Source organism: Convolutriloba macropyga, chromosome 14, assembly GCF_964194025.1.
Source record: "Convolutriloba macropyga chromosome 14, txConMacr16.3, whole genome shotgun sequence".
In the NCBI taxonomy this organism is placed as follows: domain Eukaryota; kingdom Metazoa; phylum Xenacoelomorpha; order Acoela; family Convolutidae; genus Convolutriloba; species Convolutriloba macropyga.
This window is the reverse complement of record NC_134481.1, coordinates 35592364-35614287: the sequence shown is the minus strand read 5'-3', so window position 1 is coordinate 35614287 and position 21924 is coordinate 35592364. Positions and strand designations below refer to the sequence as shown.

The 21924-nt window shown below is 37.1% G+C and overlaps 3 protein-coding genes across 3 annotated transcripts in view; all 3 read right to left on the bottom strand.

The window, feature by feature from the left end:
* LOC142353211 (serine/threonine-protein phosphatase 4 regulatory subunit 3-like) overlaps positions 1–14658 on the bottom strand; it is an 84364-nt gene extending 69706 nt beyond the window's left edge. Inside the window, exons 1-3 of the mRNA XM_075405439.1 lie at positions 14284–14658; positions 10385–10744; positions 7657–8883 (exon numbers count right to left, since the gene is read on the bottom strand). Coding sequence (XP_075261554.1) covers positions 7657–8883; positions 10385–10744; positions 14284–14560 — 1864 coding nt within the window. The 5' untranslated portion in view covers positions 14561–14658. The remainder of the gene's footprint in view (positions 1–7656; positions 8884–10384; positions 10745–14283) is intronic.
* The window catches only part of LOC142353246 (uncharacterized), a 534761-nt gene that overhangs the window by 80325 nt on the left and 432512 nt on the right, over positions 1–21924 (bottom strand). The gene's annotated exons all lie outside the window — the stretch shown is intronic.
* Positions 15122–20361, bottom strand: LOC142353678 (PCI domain-containing protein 2-like). Its single transcript, XM_075405987.1, has 4 exons — positions 20075–20361; positions 19544–19660; positions 18758–18984; positions 15122–15853 (listed from the first exon to the last, which is right to left on the bottom strand). The coding sequence occupies exons 1-4, from the start codon at positions 20332–20334 to the stop codon at positions 15243–15245; spliced, it is 1215 nt and encodes a 404-aa protein (XP_075262102.1). The 5' UTR covers positions 20335–20361; the 3' UTR covers positions 15122–15242.

The window sequence follows — 21924 nt, the reverse complement described above, 5'->3', positions numbered from 1 at the left end:
AAACCACTAGCGAGAAAGCGAATTTTTGTTCAAACACCGTTTTCTCACTCTACTTTAAATTTAGACCGAAAAAATTTCACGCCGCAAAAGCACTCGCTTTTTCGCTCCACTTCCTGTTTCGGGTGACCAAAATCACTACTCCAATTTGACTTCAAAAATCATGAAAATGTGTGAACAGATCTTAAAAAAAAGACAGCGCCCCAATACAATTCAAATTCTTTGAATTGTAAAAAACCAAGAGAAGGCCAATAATAGCCCCAGCTATCGCTGTGCGACTATTAATAAATTGGAGCAAGTTCACTCTAGGAAGCGATCAAGTCCACATCTGGCAGTACCGGAAGCCTTCTAGAGAGTCAGTATGCTGCATTATCGGGCCTGAGTGTCATTCCATACGTAAAGTTTAAAAGAATACTTTACAACACCTTCTGGAGAATATCCATCTGCGAATTATAAAGGAAATTTTGATCTAGCATGATGTTTTGAATAATTCTGTGCCAAACCACCGCAGCTAATCAACTTGCTGCAGCGGTTGATCAACTCGTCCCCAAATCAACTTGTGAAACAGCTGCGGAACGGGCGAGAAACATTTTCAGCAGCTGAGCTCCAGGCAAATAACAAACTTACTGCAGCATACTTCCCCGGACATTAAGCAAGTACAGCTCAGCATAGTCAACAAATATTAAGAACTCTATCAGCCATCTCGCCAGGCACTCAAAACGTTGTCTTTGTTGTCTAAGAAATTGTCGTCTACCCTTGTAGAAATAAAATACGATCAGCCACATCGAAGCACCTGAGAAACAAGCAGAGGAGATTGTTAAGTAATAATACGAACTATCTAAAACTTGTTGAAGAGATCGCGACGAATTTAGACTATTTCTCCGGTGACCTCTGGATTATACAGAGGTACATTTTTGTTGGTTGCATTTTAAGAACTCTCGGTTTAACTATTTGTTTTGCTCTGTAATATCTTTGCTGTTGAGGCGTCGAAGTCTTGGTTGATGTATACATAGATGTAACCATTGTTGGTTGTTTCTGAGACCTAAGCTTTTCTCTCACAATTTCTGTTCAATTTTGTTGATTTATCTTTTCCATTAATTTATCTTTTGTTTATCTCTGTTGTTGAGGCGGTAAAGTCTCTGGCGACCTCTTGATTATACTTCGGTGTAACCTTTGTTGGTTAATTCTAAAACTTAGTCGCTTCTATAGTTTTTATTCTCGTCTGATTACCACCCCAACATGAATATACCTAATAGGGGTTCATTTGAAGCCCCATGCGAAAACCATTTCATTTCTTGGGAGATTTGTGGCACCAGTGCCATACATGTACTATGCTTGAAAATCGACCATTTTGTTGTTACCATAAAATTTCGTGAAACATCCCTTCATGTCCAAATGCATCTATTCCTTCATTGCTGTCGAAAGTTTTGACAAAAATAGACGTACTAAGTAGTCACATTTGTGAAGTGAAAAGATCGCAAGCGCATATGAAGCAAAAGGAAGCTTTTCAAAAACCATCGCATTTAGATGCGTTTTCCAGGGGCACACACATTGAATTCACTCGCAGCAAAAGAACGACAGCGACTTGATAGTGCTGGGTCCAATTTAAATGAAAGGAAAAAGCGCAGGATTTGAGATCAGCAAGAGAATTGAGTCTGTGGTGAGAGTGTGCCATATTTGCGAGATTGAGTTATATTTCAAGATGGATCTGACAGAGACGGGGATGAAGCCGTTCGACCTTAAACAAAGCCGCGCTCAGAAAAGAAGGAAAGTTTCCCTGCCAAGGCTATTAAAGGATTTGTGCCCTTACTGACATAGACGTCAAACCACGTTGAACCCCACGAAGTCACTATTTAGTAAGCCTAGATTCTTCTAACATAACGACGACAGAGTCTCTTCTTGACTATTGCCAGCCGAAATAGCGGAACCCAATTGCTTCTCGTGAACTTCCAAGTATGAGGCAAAATGTTAAATCTTTTCATTTGGTTGCGTCTGAATCAAAGATGGATGTACCGGAATCGAGCGATACTTGGCCAGAACATCTCATCCTGCGTTGATATTTCATGGATGATGAGGGTCGTTCTTGGCTGCAAACTTTCAATGGATCAAGCTATCAATGACTACCACCAAGATCTCGCATCAAGTTTCACCGCTTGATCTTTGTGTAATAACATGCCGGATATTGTTAATTTTCTCTCAATGAATCAGCCGGTCTTTCTATTACTGAAACCTGGTTATCGGATGAGACTGAGTTTCATGTTAAAACTACGAATTGTGCTGTATACTTTTTTACTAGAGTAAATCGCCAAACGAAGAGAGGAGCAGTCTGTTTTCTTACAGACCTCGGTTTGTTATAAAGCGTTAGATTCGAATGTTTTCGAGGACATAGAATACCTCATCCCAGAAATAAATGCCCACGAAAAGCAAGTTGTGTTTGTACAAATTATCGATCACCCAAATCACAAGTTGCAGATTTTATTATTCTTTTCATCACTATTTAGCCTAGTACGCTCTTAAATATAGTTACGCTATCTTCATTGGAGATTTCAATATTCCTAAGTCAAGTTCGGCTTGCAATTCTTCTTCTAGCTGTTTGAATGAGCTGAATCTATATAATTGTGTCTAAGCTTCCTCATTGCAGTGGCAACGTTCTCGATCTAATTTTCTGTTACTACGAAAATGTGTCAAAAATTGAAATTGACCGCTTCCTTAAGTCAGATCATTTTCGAGTAAACTTCCATATACCAATTGGTTCACTTACGACGAAAAGCATCCCAAAAATTTATTCAATCGCCGACAATGAAAGTTTGTTAGAGATATTTACACCGCTTTCATTTCCTTGACCGGAAGCTGGGACATAAAATTTTCAGAATATCAGGAGAAGATAGTAAACGATGTTTTTGACAGCTATGAATGTTCAGATGTAAAGTCGCGCGATCGAAATGTTCCTAAAACAATATTTCGCTATAGAATTGGCAGACATTGATATTTCGATGCAAAATATGAACAAATAAAACGCAAAAAAAACGAGGTCATGAGAGACGGCTGAAGATAAACCGAAATAATTTTAACGAAGTAGCTTATGAGTCTCATTTGCCTCTCTGTTACTAAAAAGGAAGCGATCCATCTTTTATTGATCCAATGCCTGAAAAATACATAAGAAAACACATTGAGCGAATAGTGAATAACCAATTTTCGGACTACTTGTATAGTACGAAGATATGGCCGATAAAACGATCAGCTTACAGGTCCAAACATTCAGTAGAAACGGCCTTATTATGGTGCACAGATTTGATCTGCATAAATGTGACGAAGTTCAAAAGCGTTATTACTTGCATCCCTTGATATGAAAAAAGCATTCGATACTCTGAAACCTGAAATCGTTCTTAACAACTTGCTAGGCAATTATGGCATTGGTGGTACCATCCTTAAATTTGCGAAACCTTACTTATATGACAGGTCAGCAGAGTTTTGATATCCTATAAATTTTCTACTTCTATTGAGATAGAAACAGCAGTTCCACAGGAAGTATAATTGGACTAATCATTTTTTTAAATCTGCAAACATGTAAATTAAACTAACCACTTGGTTAATGTTACATGTTAGAAATTTATTAATCAAACATTATTTTTTTCTAATTTATAACAAACTAAGGTTCAGTTTTCGTAAAATAATTTAATAAAAAATATGTTTAAATCCTGCAACCCTTCTGTCTATTGGAACTCTTTCGTGTCGTTTAAGCATTTCCGCTGTAAATTTTTGTTTAAATTTGGTCTTCGACGTTTCTTTTCTAATTGTAATTGGAAGTGTGTTCCATTTTCGAATAAAGTTACGAACAATTGAACCATTACTCCATTTTGACTTACATTTTTGTTCTAAGAAAAGGTTATGGGTTCGTTTGTTTACAATAATAGGCACGTTTTCTAAAAATCTGAAATGTTTATTAGAGCGATTTCTTGTTTGTTGGAGAATATTGAAAAACCTAATTAAAGACACCCGTGTTATTTGGAGCTCTGCTGGAAGAATTTTAGTCTCCAGAAGTAGATCTCTGGCAGTATCGTATTTGGTTTTCATAAAGCAAACTTTTATTCCCCAGTTTATGTTTGTTAATTCTGTCAATAGAGTAAGATGGTAAATTTTGAAAAAAAAATTGCGCTAAAATCTAAATGAGACAAAACTAGTGATTTAAAAAGATATATTCTTGTTTTTAGCGGTACCTGATAACGAACTAAATATAATGATCTGATTGCTGAAGCCATTTTACTGATAACCTTATTTAGTTGATTTTGGTATGTCAGTTCCCTATCAATTATTACACCTAAATATCTACATTTTTCAGATGCTTCCAATCGGTGTCCCTTGAAATCGACAGTTTCAATGATCGGCAATTTTTCATTCCTGAACACCATTAACTCCGTTTTTTTCTCATTCAAAGTTAACCTGTTTTGTTTCATATATTGATCTGTCTTGTTTAATGTATCTTCAGCTATTAGCTGCAAATTTGCTTCATTCTTTGCATGACATAGAATTGCTGTATCATCGGCAAATTGTAATACATCACAATTCGTTGATACAGCTTCACTGAAATCGTTGACATTAAGTATAAAAATTAGAGGCCCTAAGACAGTTCCCTGAGGAACACCGTGATTTATGACAACCCAATCTGATTTTGCTATCCCATTTTTTACACACTGTTTTCTATCACAAAGGAAAGAGTTTAATAAGATTCTTGCATTTTCTCCAAATCCATACCTTTTTATTTTGTTCATAAAAACATCTATAGATATTGAGTTGAAAGCCTTTGCTAAGTCTAAAAAGAGCGTGACAACAATTTCGTTTTCGTCAACGCATTGGTTTATCTTTTCAGTTAATGAAATGATAGTATCGAGACAGGACTTTTGCTTTTGAAAGCCGAATTGATTCTTGTTAATCAGACCATTAAGAGTTAGGTGGTGAGTTAGTTGTTCAAGTAGTAATCGCTCAAAAATTTTTGCTAGAGTTGGTGTGACTGATATGGGTCGATAGTTTTCTGGTTCTAGTCGGTCTCCCTTCTTATAGACAGGTGTAACATGCGCTGTTTTCAAAATATTAGGAAACGTGTTTTTGTTTATACATTCATTGACGACAAATTGTAAATGAGTTCCAATAGACAGTTTGCTATCTTTTAGCGCCCATGCTGGTATATAGCCCGGTCCGGGAGATTTATGCTTAGGTAGATTATCAATAACATTATACAATTCTTTTCTGGTGACTGGTCGGAAGCTAAATTCCGGTCCATCAAATGTTAGGGAAGAACAATTTGGAGCAACGTCTTTGCCTTTGTATAATCCTAGTCTCGCAAAACAATTATTAAGAACATTGGCAATCTCTCTGTCATCCTCAACAAAATGACTATCTTCCCTTAATTTGTCAATTTTTTCTATTTGGCTGTTGGAATTGATCCTGTTTTTGATGAATTTCCATTGTTCTCTTGAAGTTGGTAGCTGCTGGAAAAAATTCTTTGTGTAATCATCTGCAGCTTTTTTCAGTTTTCTTTTCACTGAATTGCGTAAAGATTTGTAAAGGTTATAAATCTCTGATTTTGGGTTTTTCTTCCACGCATTAAAGAGACGGTGTTTTTCATTTATCATACCACGTAATTCTTTTGTCAACCATTGCTTTTGTTGTTTTTTGGTACTACTTTCTACCAACTTCAAGGGTGCATGACAACTCACTATATTTTCAAAAATTTCGATAAATTTTAAAAACATTTCGTTCGGCTCATTTATCTGGTACATAGGCGACCAATCTTGCAGCGCAATGTCACGATTGAAATTTGATCGTGAATATTTCTTGGTATTACGTATCAAAAACTGCCTTTTTTTATCACTGTGATCTATTTTTAATGATGACTGATATACTATTGTGAAGTGATCAACTCCAAGAGTCGACTCTAGAACACTGGCTTCAAAAATTTGGTTCTTCGAGATAAAGCAGTGATCAATTAACGAATATTTTTCACCATTTGTCCATGTTGCCTCCGTTTCATTAACGTAACATAGCCCATTGTTTGCTGTGAAAATATCAAGTGACTGTCTACCTTTTGTGCCTAACAAGTTTATATTGTAATCTCCTAATAAAATTAGATTATCTGTATACGAATACACATTTGAAATTTCTACAGTCATTTCATCCAGAAAAAAGTTAGAAAGACTTACATTGGGACAGCATGCTACATTAATGAGTAGTTTTTGTGTTAAAGGCTTACCAATTTCAATCCACATTGACTCAAAAAAACTTCTATTGATTGTGTTCAAATCATTTCTCATTTTTACTTCAAACTGTTTGGGAACCCAAATACCTACCCCTCCACCTCTCTGTACATTAGTTAATGATGATCTTGGTTGGTGAATGAAGTGATGACTATTGCACAGAAAAAACTCGGGAATGTCAGTTTTTTCGTTTATCCATGTTTCGGTAACAACTAGGAATGAGGTTTCATTAAGATTTTTCAAAAAACGAGACAATTGCTCATGTTTATTATTGAGGCTTCTACAATTCATATACCAAAACTTGGGGAACTCCGATTTTCTCGCACACTCACCATTGTATTTTTCAATTGTTGTTATTCTATCCAAACTTGATGGACCTGGGTTTCTTTCAATGTCACCACATTTTTGTAGAATAACAACGATGATTATAAGTAGATATTTTATGTTAAATATTCCGAACCATAGTAAAAAATTTTTAATCTGATCGATATGACGGTAGTTAGGTTTTTTAAGTTTACATAAATTTGAGTGACTTTTGAGAAACTCAATCGTTTCTAGAAAAAAAGCAAACTTAATCAAAATTAAAACCAAGATAAAAATCCACCTACACCTCAAATAAAACATTTTTAATGATTTCTAAAAAGTCACCCAAATGTATCAGAATTCAATACGATTGTTGAAATTATTCCATCCATCTCTCATGGGTACAAAAAGATCTTTGCGCTTTGGTGGAATATGTCTCAAAGAGACATCGTTTGTCGAACAATTGTAACCAATCCTTTTCAAGTGGTTTCTCAGAGTCGCTACTATTTTATTGATTCCATGTAAATTAGGGTGAACACCATCATGCCTTATATCTGTGTTTTCCAAGTCGTAATTCAGGACATTTACTTTACACGACTGAAATTCACCATTAAGTTGATCGGCTATACTATCGACTTCCTTGTTGTATTCATTAATTTCTTTGTTATTTACATCTCTTCCATACAGACCATTCTTTACATTCGGTATTTTGCAAATTGCAACTTTGTGTGGTTTGAACTTTGTTATACATTTGCCAACCAGGTCACCAATTTGCTCTGCTGCTTTTTTTCCGTCAGTACCCTTTATTTACTTCTATTAGATAAACTTGAATCATCTGTTAATCCATTACGTCGATACTTATTTAAAGTTCCTACCGCAAAATAGAAGCTTCAAAAACGTGCCTTCTCTTAAAGTGGTTGCCGTCTTTGGAATTCTTTTCCATCTTACCGGCAATATGAAGAACGATACGGACCGTTTAGAACACAATAATTTTCTGTCAAGCCTGTTAATTTGTGAAGCACCACGGAGATTAGAAGCAGTGCTTAAATCTACATCATCATTATCAAGCCCTCAAGGTTAGATAAATTCCAGGCATTTTACTAACGTCGGTTGAAGGGATCAAGGACATGTCTGGCTCCAACCAAAGTATCCTCGCTGTCCACTGAGAAATCCAGAATGATTCTGAACAGATTGAGTACCTGGAGAGCACCACCCAACTCATTGTCTCTATCATTTAGCATTTGGTACAACAACAGATTTATCAAGAGCGTCTCATCGGAAGCCATGTTTTCACGATGGTCAGTCAGTATGAACTCACGAACGACGTTGGGACATACTTCGATGAAGTAGGCAAATACTTCGACTGCCGACCACTGCAACTGTACTGTATCCTCCGTTTCCTCCTTACTTGCTAACTCATCTATCTCAATACAGAGAATGTGTGCTATCGCTTTCAGGATTCCTGTCTCAATTATGAACACAAAGAATGCCTCTCGTTTCAGAGCGTCCAGACACTGCGAGTACGCGCAAAGTTCTTTGAAAAAACCGAATGAGTTCTTCTTTTCTTCGTACGATGAATCCTCTTTTGAGATCTGAGAAATGATTGATTTCAAAAATGTGACGTCTTCTTGAATCATGGTGACAATTTCTGCTTTGTTCAAGTAGATAAACGACTGCAAAGTATACAAGTTCATTTCCTCCATAATTGGAGGAGTGGGCAGAATGACGTCATGAATGTACTGCACTTTGTACGTCTGCTTAATTTTGTGAAGCAATTTTTCTTTCTTGATGGGGAGCGCTTCCTTCAAAGTGGCATTGTTGATGAACTCCCGGTGACGTTGTCTCTCTTTACCTGGAGGGTACTCCAGAATTCCAATCACATCATCCAAACATGCTTCTGAGAACAGGATGTCGTACAAGGCAGTCTTACCCATCGAGACCAAGTTTTTAAATATTGAGTAGAGATTTTCGAGACCAGTCATAAAAAATTCTTCCTCGCAACGTCTGAATAAATTAATCATTTTGGGTATCAGCTTTTCATTTTCAATCACGCGACATACGTTTTCTTTGTACTTGGCATTCATAAGTTGGTATTCGAAGTCCCACCGCAGCATCTCAATTTTACCAGCTTCCAACAGCTCGTCCAAGTCTCCCGATAAAGCAGCTGTGATGCTTTTGCACTTGGTTTCGCTCTCATTGAGGGCTGACACGGTAGAAACGTTCACATCGTTTGTCTCTGTGACGTCAGAGGCCGCGAGAGGCGAGTCATCACTGCCTGTCTCTGATACTTCATTTTGGTATGCCCATATTTGGTCATAAATGGTAGTGCACCCTGTGAACGAAACATTAATTCACACTTATCCAATTCACTCTAGGGTCGTTTTCTAAATAATTATATTTCTTTAGCTTTTTTGTGGAACACTGTTGAATTAGCCAAAAAGGTCAAGAAAAACTTACTTTTTAAATAAAAGGGTATTACAAGTCAATCATCACAGATTCGAACAGTATCACCATTTCAGCCATCAAATAGTAAACTTGAAGGTCTTTTGTATGTGAAATGAAACTCGTGACGAACTAATACATTTTGACAGCAGCTTTTATGATTGCATTGATTTTACAGTCAATGATACTCACGAGTGTCTGTCGTTTTGAATGAAGAACATACCCGGCTGATTGCCGGAAAATAGCCGCCGTTGATTCCAATAAGCATGATTGGGATTGAACGAATAGAATATATTGAAAAAAAAAAAAGATTTTTGTACAAAAATATTTTTTAAGTCCGATTTATTTTGATGGCATTTCGTAGTTGAACATACTTCTGTTTCTTAGAGAGAGGCTACAGGGGCTACTATCAACACCAATAAGCATTAGAGGTGGTAACTAAGACTTATAGGAACGGCGTTCAAATAGCGGGCATCTAAAATTGGGCTTTATGGGTTTATCCCGTTTCTATTTCTGACTTCAATTTTTTATACCGACTCTGTTCATTTTGAATTGCTTTGCTTAGCAACTGATGTTCAAATTCACTTTTAGCAGAATGAGAGAAGAGAGAAACTAGCCTAGAGAAGTCAAAAAGATTTCATGCAAAATGTTGAAAAAGCGGCAAAATGGTAAAGCGAAAAAAAGTTTGACGAAGTAAAAAAACATAGCAGGATAAGTTCTGACGTACAATTCAAAGAATTTTCATTGACTTAACAAACAACTAGACCTAGAACGGACAATGAGTGAATTGGGAAAACCATTTCTAAAAAATCAGATGAAAAAAGAACAAAAAAAACAGAAAATCAATTTCAAAATACTGCTAGGGAGAACAAAAAACCACTAGTGAGATATTTAATTTTGATTCTAACAAAAAACTTGGTCCAGAATGGGCTGTGAATGGATTGGGAAAACTAGTTAGAAAAAAATCCGATCCAAAAAATCGAAAAAACAGTAAACATCGGAGTGAAATTGCCGCATGTGAACAAAAAACCACTACCGAGAAACCAAATTTTTTTTTCAAACACCGTTTTCTCACTCTACTTTAAAATTAGAGCGAAAAAAATTCACGCCGCAAAACCACTCGCTTTTTCGCTCCATTTTCTGTTTCGGCGTGACCAAAATCACCACTCCAATTTGACTTCAAAAATCATGAAAATGTGTGAACAGATCTTAAAAAAAAAGACAGCGCCCCAATACAATTCAAATTCTTTGAATTGTAAAAAATACGAGCGCAATAATAGCCGGCTGAGAAGATGAGGGCGGCTATTAATAAACCAAATCTCCATCTTTTGGAATCAAAAACTCTTTTTAAAAACATGATGATAAGTTGATGAACAAGTGGTGATAATTACCTTTGATTTCTTCAAAGCTGAGAGCGAGATCTCCCTCTGTCTCGGAGTTCCACACAATGAGCGTGTCCTGCTGTTTCTGATACATGGTATCTGGTTGTATGCGCGACTGGAGCAGAATGACACTGGGGTCAGCCTCACTCTTCATTATGATCATCATCTCTTTACTATTGCTGTTACTACCACCACTAGTGCTACTACTACTACTACTGCTGGTGCTTGTGGTGCCAGTTGTTTCAGTAGCGGTTGAGACAGCAGATGAGGCTACAATTCCGCTCACTGCTGTCGGTGGCTGGGAAACACTTTCCGCGACATCTGCCGTCTTCGAGGACGAGGATGAGGATGTCACTGACCCTGATTCGCCTTCAAAAAAGTATTTGCCCTTATTAATCACCGAGTTCAAAAAACTTCCAACTTCCTGAAAGAGTACGTAATGATGTCGTGCACATAAATTTGGCCAATGAGTGAAACAACTCAAAAAACAGCAAAGTCCTGAATTACAATTCAAGAACAAGTATTGACAAACTTAAACACCGAGACCACGAAAATTATTTTCTGATAAAAACAGAACATAACCAGGCGACTTTCGAAAACAACTTGGAGTTTTAAAAAGGACTACCAGGACTACCCTAACTGACTTAATGAAACTCCTGAATATGTTAATTAATTTGCAACAATAACAGGCAACTTAACAATGGAAAAGTAACTGACAACAAACACTGATAAAGAATATGATAAATAAATTACCAATTGCGACTCCCAAACAACTATTGGCAAAAATCTGTCGAAAAAGTTAGTTCTCATTCAGTAAACGACTGCCAACAGACAGAAAAATGGCAAAACAGTCCAGATAGAGAAAACAGAGGAAAAGAAAAAGAAGTGAAGGACAATGTAAAAAAACTATTGACAAAAAATGTTTGAACAAAACAATCGCCAAAATGTTAAAAGGCCCATCAATTACTTGACAAACAAATTTTATTACGGTTTCCTTTCAGGCACTTACTCAACCAACATCTGGCAAAAAAAACTTTTAACAAAAGAAAAAAAAACCTGAAAAAAATAAGAAGTTTGTTTTATTTATCTCAATGAAAAGTGCCCCCTCTGACCTTCAATATCACCCGGTAGGATCAAAACCTATAAAAAACCTACAAATTAAATATCTAACAGGAAAAACTAAATCGAGGAGTCCAAAATGAGCAAAAATATTCAAAAAATTTATTCAAAAACAGACAGAAATTGGCCAAAATTTGCTTAAATTTAGACAATTATCTTTGAAAAAACAACACAAAATCAATAACAATTACACCGAATGATAACCAAAACCACCTGATCAACTAATTTGAACCACACAACTCACCAAATGCTATAAAAAAATAAGAAGAATACAAAAATTGCTAAAAAGCATGTTAAAAAAGCTCAAAATTGAATCATATTTTTATTGAGATGGTCAAAAAGCTTTCAAACGCTTTATTACTAATAACCGTAAACGATACAAACATCCCTGACACACAAAATTGGAGTTTAAACTCAACGTTGCTTTGAAAATTCCGCGTGATCATAAAAATTCTCTCGCTCAACGAAAACTTTCACACCTACTTTTCTCTCTAAAAAAAATAGCATGAAAAATCCACTCTCTTCTCTCAGCTCTTCAGCAATTTGACCTAAAAATTTTGATTTCACGCATTGCACTTCCTGTTCCAAATACACTCCAACAAAATTACCGATAATAAAAGATGCTCCACCAATACTCCTTTTCGAGTCGTAAGAACTGTCATATTTGTCATCACATAGCTGCACCTCAAACAACACAATTCTATCGTCATACTCCCCTTACAATTCTGAAAAAAATTTATTGCCTCTGCTAAGAGTTCCTCCATCTTATTAAAATCACGCCCAATTCGATTTCTAGCTTCAAAAATTGTCGAAAAGAAAAAAAATGTAGAGTCTCACGTGAACAAAAAATCTCTCGACAGCTGCTAAACTCAGTTTCCTGACTTTGCTTTACCTGTTCGGTTTGAATAAAAACAAGTATAATTGACCTGACTTCAAAAATCATTAGAAGGTGACCAGATATTTAAAGAAAGACAGCCCACGCTCAGTTCAAATTCTTTCAAATTTAAAAAGCAATCAATTTTAAAATTTCACATAAAAAAAAGGTTAAAATTTAATTCAGATTAAACAAAGTTCAGGTTAAAAATTGAAATGACACGTTTCATTCATCCTATTGGTACTAAAAGGCGGCAAACTAGGAAATAATTCTCACCGATCACCTCCGTTCCTCTATATACAACATTTATTGACCGAAAACAGAAACCTTCACAAAACAATTATCATTCTTAAAACACCCGCTATATTCTTTCAAGTTTTATTGACAGCCTTTCCTTAAAAGAAGATCTACTGAACAGCTGAAGAGAACACATCGAACAAACTTGGAGATTAGTTCAAAACTAAAAAATGGAACTTTTGAATAAACCAAGTTTTAGATGAGTTTACTGATTAGCTCAAAAGTAAACAATTTTGTAAAAACAGTAAGCATAACGGACTAACGTCGCGCGAATTGCTCTCAAACTACTGGCCAGAGGACGGCTTATTATTCAGTAGCTAAATCGAAGTAACTAACGGGAGTCAGAATTAAGCTCCACTAGGAGGGGGTAAACGGAACAGAAAAATGTGTGCATTGGGCGGAGTGGAGGGGTCTCATGAGGGGCGCCCGGGGGCGGATTAAAGGGGGTCTAACAACCCCTAAAATCAGGTTTTAATGTCTTCTCAGCAGCTTTGGTGATTTGTACACTTAAGAGACAAGTAAACCTCTAAGAGAACTGCTTACTAATTTATTACCCGTTATTGAGGATGAAAATTCCGATGGTGACACTAAAAAATGGATGAGAAGTCAGTAGTATGAAAAGTCACATAAGACCGGCAAGACTAATATAACTGCTTCGAACTTCGTTTGAGTGTAATCAGAAATCAGAGTCTTGTAGGATGACTATGTTGATTCAAATTTCTCTAGAAGTAAACTTGACACTGCAAAAAGAGACCACGCGTAAGTTTCTGATTTGGTGCAATAGACTACCAAAACGGATTAAAGAAGACCAAAATAGCCACAAATTTTAAGTCATGTTTTGAACTTAAAGTTATGTATTAAGATACAACGCATGTTGGCCCATGAAATTCCCTGAAGTCCAAACGCAAAAAAATTTCAAATTTTTATTGTCCAAGCTTAATTTAATGCCAAGTTACCAAGCATTGACAAGCATTTTTATCGCGGTCGCCCTTGTTTTGATTGGCACCTGTCATCAATTTCAAAAACCAATCATTCACATGAACGTAACCGATTAACGCCAAACGAATTGCTTTCAAACGACTGGCTTTGGTTGTTACAGCTAACTTAAGCTTAGGCAGTCTAGCCTGACTGTTAGAGGGGCGGAGGCTATGAGGCAATGAGGGGTAAGGCTTATTTGATTTGCTGAATTTGCCTTCATTTACTTTAACCTTTTACGGAACACTGCATATTATCACCACTAGCTCCAATTACATCAGAAAACTCTAGATAAAATCAGAGAACCGGTAACAAATGGATAGCAACATTTTCAAATACTTGCTAACTGCTCAAAACTGCTAAAGCTGTTGTTAAATTAATGCATTATTGCAAGTGCAAATTTTCGGCAAACTAATATGCCGCTATCTTCATTTTGACATAGTCAAGCAGGTTCAAGAGATAGTCCCGTTTTTGAAAAAAATGCTCAAAACTGTGTCTGGATACTATATTGAAATGAATTTACTTCATTTTGAAATCAAATTCAACAGTCAAATGAGCTGTAAAACATTTGTTTCTCCCTCAAAAAGTGATGTAGTTCCAACATTTTTTTCATGAAAAATTTGAACGAAAAATGCTACTTTACCTGGACATTTGTCTCTCTCAATTCCTTCAACAGTGAATGCCGATAATGAATCTGCCGATGTTCCTGGAGCATTTTCATCAAGTTCGCTCGTCGAAGATGTCGGTTTGGGATCTATCGAAGCTTCTGGTACATCGTCAGTTGTACTCTGGCTTGTGGCTGTGGTGGTGCTGGACGTGACCGGATCCAGGGAGGACTTGGGAGCCACGCTAACGTATCCCTTCCCCTTATCGTCCCATTGTCGATTCTCATTGAGAACGTACAACTTGACCCGAATCATCTCTTCTCCCTCGACACTAGAGTCTCGTTTGATCGTCAGTTTTAATTCACACTGTTCCACTCACTTCTAATATATTGAGCCAAAATCATCTATATAGTACATCTGAAATACCACAAGGAAACTTGGTTACCTCCGAAAAAGAATTTAAATATGTCATTTATGGATTATCATGAGATGTTTCTGATCTGATCAGAATGTAGTCTCATTGCTAGGTCTCATTAGGTGAGAGTAATACCATGAATCAAAGTCCACATATCTGTTGTTCTTACACTACATCAGCCAAGAAGAACAATTTATAGAACTCCGGAAGTAGCTACTCGCTGATTAGGGTAAGGAGGAGGAGGAGGGGTGAGTGAGAGAGGGGAGGGGGTGGTGACTGAGCGTTGTCAAATTTTTAGGATTAAGACCCGCCCTTCACGCCATAAATTGATGTCTCCTCAGCAGTTTCGGAGAATCACATCCTGAGACTAGTAAAGCCCTAAGAAAACTGCTCGGACAGTTGATGCGCTCGCGCTTTAACCAAAAAAATTGAATAAAATTTTAGAGCTATTAAAAACTAACCATTTTTTGACAATAAATTATGCAACACATCAAATACAATATATAAACCAAACAGAATACAACTACAACATCAAAAAGAGGATTTTATTTTCAGTGTACCTGTCGCAGTTGAAGAACAAGTTTAAATAACACACGAGATGGGTGGGAAAGGATTTTGTTTACTAATCACAACTTTCATATGTTGGTGTGAAATATATCCCTTCACATAACCAAGGTAAATCAAATTAGCTATTATAAACTCAACCTCATTTATATCCAAATGAGTTTCGCCCATGTAATGCAATGTTTCCATAAAAGCTTTAATATCAATTTGATGAGAATTGACAATACGCGCAATGCGTCTGAACAAATTCCGATACACAATATTCTTAAGTCGCTCCAGAATCAGCAAAATTCCAGTCTTGATGAAGAAGTTCTCGCATCTAGCCATGGCTCTGTTGTACAGCCGAACGTCTCCGTTTCGCAGGGATTTGGCGATATCTTGGAACTGGAACAGGGCGAATTTATGGATTAGTCCATGGGAAGGTAGCTTGGCTAGGAGCATTTTGACAGGAATCAGGTAGATGAGAATAAGTCTCAAATTGCGTCTAGACCCAGGGTAGCAGTTGTGGAAGGCGTACAATAGAGACTGTTCGGCAGCTCTGTAATCGTTTTCAAACATTTCCAGACGACCCACAAAGTATTTGTATGCAACCAATTGAGCCTTTGTGTACTCTTCCTTAATATTGCATCCTGAAATGTACAATGAAAAAATAAAAATAACCGATTGCGGTCGGGCGAATAGCTCCCAAACGACCGGCTTCAATAGCAGCCAGCTAGGGCTTAGGGATGCTAGCATTAAGGGTGGATGCGCGGAGTCCGAGTCTGGGGTCAAGCTTTGGTGGTGCGGTGGTGGTTTGGAAGGCGACTGTTAGTGCTAGTAACGCTCTAAGAGAGCTGCTCAGTCACTAAATCAATCAGGGCTTTACATGCTTATCCCGTTTTTGAGGCGGAAAAGTTAAAAGCGTCAGACGAAAAATCGGTCAAGAGAACAATCCCATAAGACCACAGTTTTTTTTATAAGTATGACATGATTTTCTCACAAGTAACCTACAAGCCTTTTCCCTCCCTCAATGACGCCATGCCTCGACCTATCCAAAATCACGCCTCAAACTTGATTTCTAACCCGAAAATCGTCAAAAGAAAAGTCAAAAAGAAACTACGCATAATAAAATTCAACTTCTCTGAAATGTAAAAACATTGTAGCTAGATTGTCAAATTAAACTTGTACGCCGTGTCATTTAGAAAACAGAATATAGCCGGCAGATTGCCGGAAAATAGCCGCTTGTGACCTTCCATGGAATTGAAAGAACTAAAGAAATAAGATAGACAGATCGAACACCAATCCTTTAATCGATCACTTGACTTTTTAGGTTAAATTCGGACTGTTATTTTTATGAGACATATACGCTCTATAAGGAAAAAACCCTAACAGAGCTAACAGATACTCAAGAACTAGGTTTGGCGTATACGTTTGGCACTACTTAGATGCACACTATTTATCTTTAAATAGTAACTAAAATTTCAAGTTCATTAAGTGAGTTCAGAAGTCATTTTTTGAGTGAGGTAAGTCCCGCAATTGACTTAAAAGCAGAGCAAATGACGTCACGCACACAATTTTTAACTGCAAAACAGTAAAATCACTGAAATTCAAAAAGCCAATGATCGCAGGAATCATTAGAGACGATAAATTGCAAACCACGATGTCCCCAATAAAGGCAGCTATCGCTACGCAGCTATTAAAAATACCTCATTCAGTTGTGCTCAGGCGAATGTTTCCAAGCTGATTTTAAAAATTCAAACATTAAAATATTGAAAAATTCAGTTACAAGTTGTATTTCGGTCGCGATGTTTTATGACAATAGCCGTCAATATATGGAAGCCTTTTACCGAGCTTGAAGGGAGGGTAAGTGGGGGAAGGAGGTAAGTGGAAGGGGGTCAAACTTTAAGAACCGCCCTGCACACCATGAAGTTATGTCTCTTAAAGTTTCGGTGAATTGCATATTTGAGGCTAGCGAGACGCAAGGCACTAAGAGTACGAAAAATCAGATAGTCAGATTGAAAATCAAACAGTCAGACAAAAAGTTGTTGGAACAAAATTGCATGAGAAAGACCTACAGGATTAATACAATCCTATTGCATACAAACTTCTTTTGAGAGCAATTAATAATAGCTGGCTCAGCTATCACTTTCACAGATATTATTACGCGTTGTACCAAAAATAGCTCAACAGAGCATCTGAGACAGAAAATTAACTAGTTTTAGGAAGAACTCCAAAAACCAAAATAATCGAATGGAAAACCTGAAATGCACAATGCCTCAAAATGACCATTCTGTTATTGGTAAGTTTAGTAAGCATAGTATAGTAATCATTTGAGTACTACTAAAACTTTTACTTCATATCCAGTGCTTACCACTCACACTGTATTTAGTTGGTTTTTCACAATATTATTTATATGAACGTAGAATTTATCTCAGTACAAAACCTCGGACTCTACAGAAGTTGCCTGAGAATTAACGTTCGTTAGCTTAGAGGGGAAAAACAAATCCCCTAGGAGATACCACAACAAACATACCCGGCAGATTGCCGGAAAATAGCCGCCGTTGATTCCAATAAGCATGATTGGGATTGAAATAACAGAAGATATTGAAAAAAAAAAAGATTTTGTACAAAAACATTTTTTTAAGTCCGATTTATTTTGATGGCATTTCGTAGTTGAACATACTTCTGTTTCTTAGGGAGAGGCTACAGGGGCTACTATCAATAACAATAAGCATTAGAGCTGGTAAAAAAAACTTATAGGAACGACGTTCAAATAGCGGGCATCTAAAATTGGGCTTTATGGGTTTATCCCGTTTCTATTTCTGACATCCATTTTTGTACTAACTCTGTTCATTTTGAATTGCTTTGCTGAGCAACTGATGTTCGAAATCACTTTTAGCAGAATGAGAGAAGAGAGAAACTAGCCTAGAGAAGTCAAAAAGATTTCACGCAAAATGCTGAAAAGGCGGCAAAATGAGGTAAAGCGAAACATTTTTTTATTCGACGAAGTAAAAAAACATAGCAGGACAAGTCCTGACGTACAATTCAAAGAATTTTCATTGACTAAACAGAAAACTAGACCTAGAACGGACTATGAATGGATTGGAAAAATCATTTAGAAAAAAAACCTATCCAAAAAATCGAAAAAACAGTAAAAATCAAAGTGAAATTGCCGCATGTGAACAAAAAATCACTACCGATAAAGCCAATTTTTTTTTCAAACACCATATTCTCACTCTACTTTAAAATTAGAGCGAAAAAATTTCACGCCGAAAAACCACTCGCTTTTTCGCTCCATTTCCCGTTTCGGCGTGACCAAAATCACTACTCCAATTTGACTTCAAAAATCATGAAAATGTGTGAACAGATCTTAAAAAAAAAGACAGCGCCCCAATACAATTCAAATTCTTTGAATTGTAAAAAAAAATAGGAGCGCTATAATAGCCGGCTGAGAAGATGAGGGCGGCTATTAATAATTCTGATCAGAATAACACAAACCAAATATCAGGCAGTGTTTAACTCGTACGGAAGCAATGGAGAATTGACTTGAGTACCTTCAATGGCCCTTATAAGTGGCTTGCACAACTTGACATTGTTCATTTTGAAGTATATCTTGAAGAGTTGGTTGACTACGTGTAGCATTCCCCATCGCTTGCTTCTCTCGATGTCAGTGCGCGTGTCTGAGGCACAGATGCGGAAGCAGGCCATGATTGCATCTGCACATTGCATCAAGATCTCATCCGTCTTTGCCTCATTACTTTTGTGCATCTGGCGGGCAGCTCTTAACACACTCAAGTCATTACTTTGCATAAATTAAAACGTAAAAAAACACAACTTACTTCATAAGTTTTTACATTGAATTTTATTTAACAATAATTGGACAAAAAGGTCTGATAATCGCCGCTTTCACACAGTGTAACAAAAAGTTATGCATTGTGAAATGCCTTCAATGAGTACAATCTGGTTCTAAATAACTTATCAACTTAGTTGCTCAGTCACCAAAATGACAAATCACTTTTGCAGAAGAAACACGTTCAAATGAACCCACAAGAGGATCTGATGCTTCGCTTACATGACTGCTGAAATTATCGAGAAAAAATGACATTCACCGAGAACTGCGTAGGGGTCCGAGATATGTATTATTTGGAAGTGATTTCTGCAGACAAAAATCTTGTTCGAAACACGCACTTGCCGAGTTTTAAAATCTGACACTGAAAAAAAAATCGGCCACTCTAGAATCTGGCACTGCAGCAAGTGTGTTTCACAAGCACGATTGTGTCTCAAGTGATGGAAAAACAATAGCAAACATTAACTGCTACAAATAGGTTAACTTTTAGTACCGAAGTGAAAGATGTCTGGCATCGATGATGAGCTCAACCATGAGAGGCAGGGACCAGTTGTCCTCCTTCTGGTTGTTCTGGAAGTCTTTGCTGAAGGCCTGAAGACACGCCAAGTGACTGAAACACAAACAACCAACGTCCACAACCAATGTTTACTCCTGAATAATGTCTAAACATTACTCAAAGTTAATCAGTTGTTCTTTCACAATCATTTCGAGTTTTGTTTTCAATTGAAATATGGTGACCGGGACGATCATACACAGCAGGCTCAAATAGTTGCCCTCTAAACCAGAGTCGTATAATCGCCTATAACAACAATAATTGATTTTGTAAAATTATATGCCCACTAGTCTGGGAGCGATGAAGGCGGGGACGATAGATCCGATGATACATGTATAAAAAACATGAGACTATTATTTATAAAAATAAAAAAAACACGCCAGGGGTTGTTCAAACAGGCTGCAAAATGTAAAACAAATGTGTTGAGAAGTGGAAATAGAAAAAGAGTGGACCAGACTGATGTAGACTAACTTGGCCCAGCACTCGGCAAAGTTCTCCCTGTGAATGAAGTAGATGGCCTTCAGATGTGAAATGATCATTTCATCATAAGGGGAAGCGAGAGGAGGCTTGAATTGGGTCACTTTAGCCTCTGGTGTGTCCATCCTCAGCTTGGGGTTCATAATGTGTCTGTCTCTGAATGAGAACAAAGTGGCACATGTGTCTCCTGTTTCGAAGGAGAGACATTGTCTCAGCTGAGCTAGGTACTGGAACGCACTGATATATGGATTCATTGCACAACTAAAACAAAGTGGAATAAACATTATCGACTACCACTGGAAGAACGGCTTTCGAACGACAGGCCAGGGTTTTGCATTGCTTTTAGCAAGCGCAAGCGTTGGGAGGTGGCATCCGCACTCACATGTAAGGGACGGGGGGAGGGGGGGGGGGGGTTGGTCTTAACCAAAAATCTTAACCAAATTGCCCTTCTCATGAAATCCTCTTCCTCAGAACCTTCGCTAAACCACATATTTCTAGCCTACAAAGGATCTTGAAGATGTACATGTCAAATTAATGCCCTTGGGCTTGAGAAGTTTATTCCGTTTGTCAAAATGAAAAGACCAATCACTCAAGCGAGCGAAGCAGCATTCTAGACCAAAAACGCTCTACAAACAATCTTCCAGAAAAAAACAGCTACAATAACAGGTTCAAGCTTCGTTCCAGAGCAATTAAAAAAACTTTTATTTTAACATTGGCTGATCACATCAATATAGCCAGTTACGTGATTCAATGTCCTGAGCTGAATCTAAATTGGTATGTTAGACCTTTTCTTGGACAGAAAATTTCCAATTTCAAAAACAAACCGACTAACGTCACACGAATTGCTCTCGGTCGAATCGTGAGGCAAAGAATTTAGAAGGGGTCAAAATTTATATTTCTAAATTTTTCATGGTGCAACCTTTTTATGGAACAAAGACTTAATAACTTCGAAGTGTCAACTTTTATGGTGAAAAAAATCTGCCTAAAAGGGGTTCGCGGATCAGTGTCAAGTACATAAACATCTACGTTACACGCGCTATGTACGGTCATCAACCTCGATCGGTTTTCAATTCAGCAACAGAATTAAATCCTGAAAGCGCGCAACTCAAATCGCTCAAGAAGTCAAGTCACTCCAGTAAATAAATGGAAAGAATATTCGAGAACGGTCAAGCAAACTTTTAATTTGCTTCAAACTTCGTTTACGAGCAATTATTATGAGCGAGAAAAGAGGACTATATATGCATTGTACATACATCCATTATACAAGCGGTGAAACAGAAAGAATTTTCTAGAAGGGAACAGTCGACCACAGAGAAATTTCCTTTTGTTAAATTGTGAGATGTTATTTTTTGATTACGGATCTGTATAAGTTATTGCTGCTTCAATTAGCTGCTCTTCAATAACCTTCATTTAGAGTGGCAAGCACTGACCTGACCTTATCTCTTTTGAATGTCCAAAGAAAAGTCAGTTTCAGAGTCAGGAGGTCATTTTTGAGAGCGGGTAAGTCACGCGTGACCAAAAACAATCACGCAAATGAACAAAAAATCTTGCTTGCTCCAATAAGAGTCAAAATGACCACGCATGCGATTCAGTTGAAATTGCATGAAAGAGGAAAAAGCAGATTTGAAGTGATTATGACGTGATATCGTCCTTATCTATAGAAGGCCAATAATAGCCCCAGCTATTACTGTGCGGCTAATAAAAAGAAAACAGGGTTATAAATGCGATTGTACAAAAATCAATTTTGGATATTTCCTCTGTCTAAGATTAGATAAAACAGATACAAGTTTACAGCTTTTAATAGATACTAGATATTTATGCCAGCACAATGTCAACCTTCATAT